Here is a 12530-nt window from a genome sequence, read left to right as displayed (position 1 = left end):
CTCCCACCTCAGCTGTAGATCTCTGCGGTTCATCCAGAGTGATCATGGGCCTCTTGGCTGCATCTCTGATCAGTCTTCTCCTTGTATGAGCTGAAAGTTTAGAGGGACGGCCAGGTCTTGGTAGATTTGCAGTGGTCTGATACTCTTTCCATTTCAATAGTATCGCTTGCACAGTGCTCCTTGGGATGTTTAAAGCTTGGGAAATCTTTTTGTATCCAAATCCGGCTTTAAACTTCTTCACAACAGTATATTGGACCTGCCTGGTGTGTTCCTTGTTCTTCATGATGCTCTCTGCGCTTTTAACGGACCTCTGAGACTATCACAGTGCAGGTGCATTTATACGGAGACTTGATTACACACAGGTGGATTGTATTTATCATCATTAGTCATTTAGGTCAACATTGGATCATTCAGAGATCCTCACTGAACCTCTGGAGAGAGTTTGCTGCACTGAAAGTAAAGGGGCTGAATAATTTTGCACGCCCAATTTTTCAGTTTTTGATTTGTTAAAAAGTTTGAAATATCCAATAAATGTCGTTCCACTTCATGATTGTGTCCCACTTGTTGTTGATTCTTCACAAAAAAATACAGTTTTATATCTTTATGTTTGAAGCCTGAAATGTGGCAAAAGGTCGCAAAGTTCAAGGGGGCCGAATACTTTCGCAAGGCACTGTACATCTAACCAGCCTCACAACTGCAGACCACATGTAACCACGTCAGCCCTGGACCTCCACATCCAGCATCTTCACCTGCGGGATCTTCTGAGACCAGCCACCTGGTCAGCTGATGAAACTGTGGGTTTGCACAACCGAAGAATTTCTGCACAAACTGTCAGACAATGTATCAGGGAAGCTCATCTGCGAGCTTGTCATCCTCACCAGAGTCTTGACATGACTGCAGTTCAGCATCGTAACCGACTTCAATGGGCAAATTCTCACCTTCGATGGCCACTGGCACGCTGGAGAAGTGTGCTCTTCACGGATGAATCCCGGTTTCAACTGTACCGGGCAGATGGAAGACAGCGTGTATGGTGTCTTGTGGGCAGGCAGTTTGCTGATGTCAACATTGTGAACAGAGTGCCCCATGGAGGTGGTGGGGTCATAGTATGGCCGGGCATAAACTATGGACAACGAACACAATTGCATTTTATTGATAGCAATTTGAATGCACAGAGATACCGTGACGAGATCCTGAGGCCCAATGTCGTGCCATTCTTCCGCCGCCATCACCTCATGTTTCAGCATGATAATGTATTGCCACATATCGCAAGGATCTGTACACAATTCCTGGAGCTGAAAATGTCTCAGTTCTTCCATGGCCTGCATACTCCCCAGACATGTCACAAATTGAGCATGTTTGGGAGGCTCTGAATTCGATGTGTATGACAGCATGTTCCAGTTCCTGCCAATATCCAGTAACTTTGCACAGCCAATAAAGAGGAGTGGGACAACATTCCACAGACCACAATCAACAGCCTGATCAACTCTATGAGAAGGAGATGTGTCTTGCTGCATGAGGCAAATGGGGTCACACAATCTGATCGTTTCGGATCCACATCCCTACCTTTTTTTTAAGGGATCTGTGACCAACAGATGCATATCTGTATTCCCAGTCATGTGAAATCCATAATTAGGGCCTCATTTATTTATTTCAATTGACTGATGTCCTTATAGGAACTGTAAAATCTTTGAAATTGTTGAATGTGGCGTTTATATTTTTGTTCAGTGTACTTGCAATGGACCTTTGCAAACACTAATGTGCAGTCATGTCATATTCTCCAGAATGGACCAAAAGCCTTCCCTTGTAGGGGGTTGGGATTCCCTAACCACCCGCTGTTATGCCAGAGACACAAAGCAAGATATGACAGCGGCTGTTGGAATTGTTTTAACATTGTTAATAATTGACTCTGTTTCGACCAACTGTTTCGACCAGCTCTTATACTGATTGACAGCACATCATCGATATCGAAACATTTTTCCCAAACCCCACGTATCTCTGGAAGATCAATGAACGCCTGCGTATTCGTCACACTGGTGCGTGATCCCCAAACCTGGAGCGTCATCAACATAGCAATTATAAACTAGAGCGGGTATATTGTCTCTGACCGAATGGGGACATTTGCCATGAAATATTTTTCAGACATTTTAACATATTTACAGATAGGGTAATTTAATAAGATTAAAAATTGCGACAATTAGAATTTATAACTACATACGCTAGTCTCGTTCACAATCTAGACATGATATGTCTATGGTATGCAGTCGTGCCTTCGGATCGCCGTGAACGCGCATGTCATGTTCGCTGCAGATATTCTTCCTTCAGCGAAGCGCTGCCTGTAAGAATCCAGACGCTGTGTGTTTGGACACTGACAGCGAAGGCAGCCTATTTCACATACATGTACACAACCTGCTATTTGATTCAAACCGACTAAAGATTATCCTCCACCTCCGCGGCGTTTTAGCGGACATTCGGAGAAACAAAAAACAAGCCGCTGGCAGACAGACTACAGACGGATGCAATTCCCAGCAGCAGTGGCGAGTTAGATGGAGAAACAGAGGGTGGACGAGTCGCTGTCGTAAATAATTAAATATCCAGGCATCTGTTGAAGCTAAAATAAGGGGAAAATGCATCTCCACCAGGTGCTAACGGGAGCTGTGAACCCCGGTGACTGCTGCTATTCTGTGGGGAGCGTCAACGACATTCCTTTCACGGTAGGTTTTATTTTGATATTGAACTGATCTGACGCTGTTTGGGAGACGATGATTAGCTACCTAGCTGTCAGCGATAGCATCCTTGCTAACTAACCAGCGCTAGATAGCATCTTGGCTAGCCATGTACAGACAGAGCGCTAACAAGATTCACAGAGTCGTCTGCATGAAGTGCACGGATATATTCGCGGGTAACGTTGAGTCAGGTCTGTGAGGCTGCCAATCCACCACATCATTCATTCGCTCTGACATTAACGTTCAGCATTAGCCAGCTAACCGTGGGTGTTCAAGGTTATCCTACGGTGTTCGCAGAGGATATAGAGCCAGAGCTAATGTTCTGTTTATTTGCTTTGGTCCTAAGACGGAAAGCCTGTCAGATGACCTTTATGATGCTGCGTGTTACAAGGGTCGACAGGGGAATTCCTTTGATGTTTTTACGCAATCTCACATGTAACATCGATAATAATGCAGTTTTCTTTCCAGCATCCAAACTATACATTGAATGATATGATTGAAACGCCACACCTATCCCGGGGCTAGGGCTTGGTGTGTGTGTGTGTGTGTGTGTGTGTAGTGAGCGAGACTAGCTAACATTGGCGTCAGTGTGTTTCATGTATCATTAGCTCGAGCGGCTGTCAAGCTAGCATCAGCTGTGCAGGCGGTGACGTAGACAGCTAGTTGGCATCCTTTCAGAGGTTGCGTGTTATTCTGCGTGCATCATATCGCATTTACTATCCATCTACTATCCATATGAATAATATGATAGTCATTTGGAAATATAGTAGTTTGTCAGTGTGCATTTTCTCATTTGATGTTGGTCACCCTCAAAAATACCCCCCCCCCCCATGTTCATAGGATCCCCTTACAAACAGGCCCTCCAAATGAAATCAATGGTTCCTTATTTTGTTCATTAAACAGACCAGACACACCAACCTGATCAGTCAACACACACACACATTTTATTGTAAGAATATAATGGAATAACATTTTTAAAAAGTGATATTTTGAAACAGAGCCCAAGCCCATGCTGTTTTCATCTGTTTCATATTTTGCCTACTATCACTCCTTTGTTAGGGAGCAGGCGTAGGGTCTTAACTATTTTCATGTGAGTCCGTGTTCATATTTGACAACCTCTGCAGGCTTTTGGAGTTGCCTATACCGGATCGAGCTAAATACTAGCCCTACTGTTGATCTAGGTTACATTATAAATGGGGTGCTTCGAGCCCTGAAAGCTGATTGGCTGACAGCTGTATACCACGGGTATGACAAAACATAAAACATTTTTTTTTACTGCTCTAATTAAGTTGGGGCTTTGTGGAATATGGCCAATATACCACGGCTAAGGGTTGTATCCAGGCACTCCGCATTACGTTGTGCATTTGAACAGTCCTTAGCTGTGGTATATTGGCCCCCTCAGGCCTTATTGCTTAAATATAGCATGCTAAATGTTTCAGATCAGTGATAGACGAGGAAACAAAGATATTCCACCTCCACTTGTTTTCCCAGCCAGAGAATGAACCATTCTGTATACAGACAGAGAGATTCAGTGAAACAGAATCACATTGATGGATTAAGACCCAGTCTTTTGGTCTGGGGTCAAGTGAAGAGCAAAATCATCCACTTGTTAAGATGCATAACATGCTGTCACAATGTTCTGATCAGTGATGATGAATTTTAAGATACATAACATGCTGTCACAATGTTCTGATCAGTGATGATGCATTTTAAGATACATAACATGCTGTCACAATGTTCTGATCAGTGATGATGCATTTTAAGATACATAACATGCTGTCACAATGTTCTGATCAGTGATGATGCATTTTAAGATACATAACATGCTGTCACAATGTTCTGATCAGTGATGATGCATTTTAAGATACATAACATGCTGTCACAATGTTCTGATCAGTGATGATGCATTTTAAGATACATAACATGCTGTCACAATGTTCTGATCAGTGATGATGCATTTTAAGATACATAACATGCTGTCACAATGTTCTGATCAGTGATGATGAATGAGCCAGCTAGACAAGATGATCATGAGCAGCACTCACTGCAACTTAGCTAATGTTTCCACAGCCTAATTGTAGCCCAACCAATATCCAAACGGAGATTCAGTGAAAATAAAAATATGACTGATTGATTTATCAAGTCCCCACGCTTGTTTCAAAGCAGCGTGAAACAGTGCTGAAATAGTTGACCAAATGTATTATAACAATTAGATGACTTTGGGAGTGTCAGTAAGCAACAATTTGATGCCTTCGATTGCATTAGCCTACTTTATTCCAATATTTCGTCATTCAGTGATATTTATTTATTTATTCCCACAGTACTTGTTTCTGGATCCGTCCAGTTGTCATGAAGAAAACAGTGCATGTGGTGGGCTAGCCTATGTAATGTAACATGCCTCGCAGAGTTTACAACTGGCAGGACAGGAGGTCAATCAAACTCAACCTAAACAATATATCCAACCTGGACTTAAGTAATCCATTGTGGGACTATTACAATACATCAGTCATGAAGAATTTGAGGAATATCCACTTTGTTAGATCAGATTTGTTGAATGTGCACCAGTCTGGTCAATGGAACAGTCTGTATCCATTGGCACCTTTACCGGAGTTATAGTAGTAAAGGGCGCTGCCTAGCAACCATCAAGAGCTTAGTGCCTCAGCATGATGCATATACAGTACTAAGCCGTAGGCAGAACTTTACCTCAATCATGACTAGGTCGGTTGGCGGAAATAAAAGCATAGGCTTTGTTGCTTGCAGTACCTTTCATATAAAGAAAAGTAGACGAAAAGTTGTCTGGATGCTAAAGTTAGCGGAAAAACGTATTGGTTTGAAAGGTGTATTAGTGTCCTGCCTGACTATCCTGGTTTGAAAGGTGTATTAGTGTCCTGCCTGACTATCCTGGTTTGAAAGGTGTATTAGTGTCCTGCCTGACTATCCTGGTTTGAAAGGTGTATTAGTGTCCTGCCTGACTATCCTGGTTTGAAAGGTGTATTAGTGTCCTGCCTGACTATCCTGGTTTGAAATGTGTATTAGTCTCCTGTCTGACTATCCTGGTTTGAAAGGTGTATTAGTGTCCTGCCTGACTATCCTGGTTTGAAAGGTGTATTAGTCTCCTGTCTGACTATCCTGGTTTGAAAGGTGTATTAGTGTCCTGTCTGACTATCCTGGTTTGAAAGGTGTATTAGTGTCCTGTCTGACTATCCTGGTTTGAAAGGTGTATTAGTCTCCTGTATGACTATCCTGGTTTGAAAGGTGTATTAGTCTCCTGTCTGACTATCCTGGTTTGAAAGGTGTATTAGTGTCCTGTCTGACTATCCTGGTTTGAAAGGTGTGTTAGTGTCATGTCTGACTATCCTGGTTTGAAAGGTGTGTTAGTGTCCTGCCTGACTATCCTGGTTTGAAAGGTGTATTAGTGTCCTGCCTGACTATCCTGGTTTGAAAGGTGTGTTAGTGTCCTGCCTGACTATCCTGGTTTGAAAGGTGTGTTAGTGGCCTGCCTGACTATCCTGGTTTGAAAGGTGTATTAGTGTCATGTCTGACTATCCTGGTTTGAAAGGTGTATTAGTGTCCTCTCTGACTATCCTGGTTTGAAAGGTGTGTTAGTGTCCTCTCTGACTATCCTTGTTTGAAAGGTGTGTTAGTGTCCTGTCTGACTATCCTGGTTTGAAAGGTGTGTTAGTGTCCTGTCTGACTATCCTGGTTTGCTGCCAGCCCGACAGAGCGGGAAGTTACTTTGGTCTATTGATTAATACATGAGTGATGTTTGCGTTCTCTGTCTTGAAATTCCTTTTTGTAGCCTGTGTCTGTGTTTGTGTAATAGATTGCCTATCCCTCTGTGAGTGAGTGAGTGAGTGAGTGAGTGAGTGAGTGAGTGAGTGAGTGAGTGAGTGAGTGAGTGAGTGAGCATATGGAACTATTCTCTGTATGACTGTGTAACAGAGTAGCAGGCTATCTGAAGTACAATAATGATATGATCATAGAAATCCCATTAGAAGTGGGCCTATTATATGGATATGATGACCTGTAAGAATTGACCATCTGCTGACAGTAGCCTGAATGGCTTTTGGCCTTAGCTCTCACACACAGCTAGCTTAACAGTGAAGTCTATCTGATACTATCCTACACACAGCAAGTCTATCTGATACTACCCTACACACAGCTAGCTTAACAGTGAAGTCTATCTGATACTAGCCTACACACAGCAAGTCTATCTGATACTATCCTACACACAGCTAGCTTAACAGTGAAGTCTATCTGATACTAGCCTACACACAGCAAGTCTATCTGATACTATCCTACACACAGCAAGTCTATCTGATACTATCCTACACACAGCTAGCTTAACAGTGAAGTCTATCTGATACTAGCCTACACACAGCTAGCTTAACAGTGACGTCTATCTGATACTAGCCTACACACAGCTAGTCTAACAGTGAAGTCTATCTGATACTATCCTACACACAGCTAGCTTAACAGTGAAGTCTATCTGATACTAGCCTACACACAGCAAGTCTATCTGATACTATCCTACACACAGCAAGTCTATCTGATACTATCCTACACACAGCTAGCTTAACAGTGAAGTCTATCTGATACTAGCCTACACACAGCTAGCTTAACAGTGACGTCTATCTGATACTAGCCTACACACAGCTAGTCTAACAGTGAAGTCTATCTGATACTAGCCTACACACAGCTAGCTTAACAGTGAAGTCTATCTGATACTAGCCTACACACAGCTAGCTTAACAGTGAAGTCTATCTGATACTAGCCTACACACAGCTAGCTTAACAGTGAAGTCTATCTGATACTATCCTACACACAGCAAGTCTATCTGATACTAGCCTACACACAGCTAGCTTAACAGTGAAGTCTATCTGATACTAGCCTACACACAGCTAGCTTAACAGTGAAGTCTATCTGATACTAGCCTACACACAGCTAGTCTAACAGTGGTCTATCTGATACTAGCCTACACACAGCTAGTCTAACAGTGGTCTATCTGATACTATCCAACACAGCTAGTCTAACAGTGAAGTCTATCTGATACTATCTTACACACAGCTAGTCTAACAGTGGTCTATCTGATACTATCTTACACACAGCTAGTCTAACAGTGGTCTATCTTACACACAGCTAGTCTAACAGTGAGGTCTATCTGATACTATCCTACACACACTGAGCTGCAGCATCTCAGAGCTGACGAGAGGGAACAGCCTAAGCAGGATTTGAACCAGTAACCCCTGCAGTGTCAGGGTAAGCTGTTCCCAAGCTGCTGCGCCACAAAGCGCCAGACCCCCTGTCAGAGACGGTAGTACATTACATACTGTAGTTATATGGGGAGGCTACAGTACCTGTAGTGGTACAGTCTCCGGGTGTGTTATTAGGTCGGTTTCACTGTGTCCTATGGGTGATGTCTTGGGCCTCCAGGAAATTAGCTTTAAACTGCAATATTTTCTGTAAGCCTCATGACAAAATGTGTAGAATAGCATTATAAAACTGCAAATGTTTCTCTCTGCACCATGGCAAAAATGTGTTGAAATGCAGGAAGGGGAGTGGAGGTTAGTGCTATATGCGGTACACGAGTTTCAAGTTTGGGAAGCAAATTTTAACCAAAAAAATTCTTCTTTAATGATAAAGCATTCCATGCATCGCATTTGCAGACTTTTGTAAAGAAGCCTATTATTCCTAATGTGATCAGTAGATTGGATAGTCATAATTTAGGCTGATAATAACTCTTTTCACAAAACAGACTGTTCAGTGGGCTTTAGGCTGTATCAGATACATTTGTTCTTTCTTTGCATGGGAAAAATGTTGCCTTTTATAAACACATTTCATGCAATTGTACTAAACGTTATATTACTGGAGACATTAGGGTCATCTTTTTTAATGACTAAAATGACAGGGTAGAATACTCGGCTGACTGACAAATCAGATCAATAAAAACGTTGTCTCATCCATATAACAGGCCTATGAGAAGGGGAGACCCAAATAACCTACAATATGACATCTAACCTGGAGGAGGAAATTATTGTCCAAAAACTAACTTTGATGTGGCACTGACTGACCCAACAATGATAAACAGTGAATTTTTGCTCAATCAAGTTGAGAATTTTCATAACTGTAAAACATTAGTCTTTTCACTGTCTTCTCTTGACAGCAACAGCCATTTGCTTTCCAAACGGTTTCCCCTGATTGTATTTAGAGAGATATGAGAACCTCATCATTGCTCACAGCAGCTGCTTGTGGTACATAATGTTGGCCTCTGTTTGAAACTTGCTCGAGAGGGAAAATACTAAACACTTTCACGTCACTCTCACACACATGGTTGGTGCTCAGGGCGTTCTTTATATTCAGACTACTAAATGCTATTCATAATAGCATACAGTGGAGTGATTTTGAACCAGCTGCTTATAGTATGTGGTGAAACAACCATGGGAATGGAACCTAAGCTAGAGGCTACTTGCTTTGGGACATAGGCTAGCATAACATGGAAAACATGGTAACAGTTTATTGTAGGCACATTCATAAAGACTTTATAACAGCCACATGAGACATTTGCTTTACAAATGCATTGGCCTTACAAAATGGTGCATTTTGATGCCATGTGGTGGAGAGATACAGACGCTGGAATTGGGGGTGTGAGCAGGTGGGTCTGAGCAGGTGGGTCTGAGCAGGTGGGTCTGAGCAGGTGGGTCTGAGCAGGTGGGTCTGAGCAGGTGGGTCTGAGCAGGTGTGATGCAGTTGATCTTTGTGTGATGTTGTCGTTTGTACGTGTATGTTTTGTATTGTTTAAAATAATACAATTCCATCTTACACTAAATGATGAATGCATTGGCCTATACTACTACAGCTGAAAGCATAGGCCTAACGACTACCATTGTGTTCCATCCCTGAGGGCTGGTGGCTCAGTGTCTGTTTGTGTCCACAATGGCACCCTATATAGTGCACTACTTTTGACCAGAGCCCCATGGGATCTGGTCATGCACTAAAAGTAGTGCACTATATAGGGAAAAAGTAGTGCACAATAGGCCGTTTATGTAGCCCTCAGAGATGTCAGGGTCCATTTCATGGGAAGAAACCTCCAGAACCACACTAGGTCTAACGATGTACCACTCACACGGAGACCCTTAGGGCTCACCCAGGGCCCTGTCTTTAACACACACTCACACCGTGGCATAGCGACTTTTGGCCATAAAATGATTATATGAAAGCTGATAAATAAAACTGTTGTCGGCCCAAATAATACATTTGCTGTCATGTTTATCACTCTATAGGTTAATAATGGATTTGGCCTGTGTGTATTTTCGTTAGTTTTGGCCATGTAGTGTACATGATTACTATGTGGACACCACGTTGAACATTTAATTCCAAAATCATAGCCATTCATATGGAGTTGGTCCCCCATTTGCTGCTATAACAGCCTTCGCTCTTCTGGGAAGGCTTTCCACTAGATTTTGGAACATTGCTGAGAGGACTTGCTTCCATTCAGCCACAAGAGCATTAGTGAAGTCGGGCTCTGATGTTGGGCGATAGACCTGGCTCCCAAAGGTGTTCGATGGGGTTGAGGTCAGGGCTCTGTGCAGGCCAGTCAAGTTTCTCCTCACCGATCTTGACAAACCATTTCTGTATGGACCTCGCTTTGTGCGCGGGGGCGTTGTCATGCTGTAACAGGAGATGGTAAAGCGTGATCACGTTTCCACTGCTCCAGAGTCCAATGGCAGCGAGCTTTACACCACTCCAGGCAACACTTAGCATTGCGCATGGTGATCTTAGACTTGTGTGCGGCTGCTCGGCCAACAAAACCCTTTTCATGAAGCTCCAGACTAACAGTTATTGTGCTGACGTTGCTTCCAGAGGCAGTTTGTAACTTGGTAGTGAAGTGATTTTTGCAACCTAGGACAGAGGATTTTTACATGCTGGGCCGTCCTGTTCTGTGAGCATGTGTAGCCTAACACTTTGCGGCTGAGCCGTTGCTCCTAGATGTTTCCACTTCACAATAACAGCACTTACAGTGGACTGGGGCAGCTCTAGCAGGGCAGAAATTTGACCAACTGACTTGTTAAAGGTCACTGAGCTCTTCAGTTGCGGACCATTCTACTGCCAATGTTTGTCTATGGAGATTGCACGGCTGTGTGCTCGACGGGTGTGGCTGAAATATCCAAATCCACTAATTTGAAGGGTTGTCCAGATACACTAAAAGTATGTTATTTATCCAATATAACAATACAATCCTCAGCTGGTTGTTGCTGGAGTAAAACGAGCCCTTTTACAAGCCCATTCATTGCGCAACAATTGCAATCACGTGTTAAAAATACATTTGGTGCACGATTTAAAGAGCTACTATTATTATTTCTCAACTGGTAATTGAAGTGTGCCTCCCATTCAAGTGCAGGAAACGGGCTGTCAGCGCGTCACACACCACTGTACAATGTCAGCTGGAGGCACTATGCATTTTGAAAATGTACTTCATTGTTTGAAACAAGAACGATGTATTTCATATTATGAAGCACGTCTCACCTTGTTTCAAAGTAGCCTATAGGCAAAATCCCACCATGGAAACATGGAGGCAATTATTTCATGAAGACTTCATAGGCGGCTTGTGAATTTGAAGTTCGGGCAAGCTACAATTTATCCTACCATTTCTACTGTTCTGCGCCAGTTATGATTTTCATATGCGCATTTTCACGGAACAGTTTCATTTCAATAATAACGTTTTCCTTTCTCAATGTTTGTCGTGTGGTTAATCGTAACTTTTAATGTTTATCATTTTTATTAAGTCAACTAATGAGAGATCACCAGCCTCAGCAGGCCAGGTACTTCTATGTGTGCCCAGGCACACCCGCTCCCCCTCAACATTATCAGGACAGAGAAACTAGACACATGATCATTGCTGAAATGGACGACTCCATACCAATAACAATTAAACAATGTATGATGGTTATGAAATAAACCAAAACCTGTTACTGACAAGTATAGCAGGTTGTGAATTCTGGAACAACCTTTTCACTGTGAGAATGGTGAATTATTGTAGTTAATAAATACATTAACATAAATTAATGTAATCAAATGACAGGGATTAAAGGAACATTTACTACTGGTGACATGTGTAATGGGGAATTGATCAAAAATATCTAAGGGCAAACATTTCACACAATGAAACAATGAATGCGCAGGAATTTGCGGGTGTTGGCTGAGCCATTCTGGAGAGAGACTGGCCTATATCTTCACCACACATCCCTCCCCTTCTTCTTGTCTCAACATAAAACATTACACTCGACACATTATCTTCACACTTATTTCAGATGTGTGTTGCTGACAGCCGTGACTCAGTAATCAGCTGGGCCTGTTGCCAAGCGCGCTGCCCAAATTGCGGGCCTACTAGTTTGTGATGTGAAACAATCCACAGCAATTTTTTTACAGAAGCCAATGATCCTTGATTCCTCTGTGGCTAAGTCACGCTTTCTGGGGATGGATTTTGAGTGATTTGATTTATTTCTGTATAGACAGGAGTTATTATATAATGTTTGCAAATTTCCATTTACTTCCCTATTGGACCCACCACTATGCCATTTCTCTCCTGTTCTATTGGTTTTCATATCAACTTTCTTTCATTGTCCAAAAACCAAAGGCACAATTGTAATCATATTAGCAACCCATAGAATGGTGTTTTCCCAGGTGCTCTGTTTAGAATGGTGTTTTCCCAGGTGCTCTGTTTAGAATGGTGTTTTCCCAGGTGCTCTGTTTAGAATGGTGTTTTCCCAGGTGCTCTGTTTAGAATGGTGTTTTCCCAGGTGCTCTGTT

General features: G+C 42.5%; 1 protein-coding gene across 1 annotated transcript in view; it reads left to right on the top strand.

The window, feature by feature from the left end:
• Window positions 1-2284: 2284 nt before the first annotated feature.
• LOC109895210 (dmX-like protein 2) overlaps window positions 2285-12530 on the top strand; it is a 111928-nt gene continuing 101682 nt past the window's right edge. The window contains 1 exon segment of the mRNA XM_031816638.1: window positions 2285-2711. Coding sequence (XP_031672498.1) covers window positions 2625-2711 — 87 coding nt within the window. The 5' untranslated portion in view covers window positions 2285-2624.

This window comes from Oncorhynchus kisutch, unplaced genomic scaffold (genome assembly GCF_002021735.2).
Source record: "Oncorhynchus kisutch isolate 150728-3 unplaced genomic scaffold, Okis_V2 scaffold844, whole genome shotgun sequence".
Classification (NCBI taxonomy): domain Eukaryota; kingdom Metazoa; phylum Chordata; class Actinopteri; order Salmoniformes; family Salmonidae; genus Oncorhynchus; species Oncorhynchus kisutch.
Note: the sequence above shows the minus strand (reverse complement) of the source record. Positions and strands in the feature narration are given on the sequence as shown.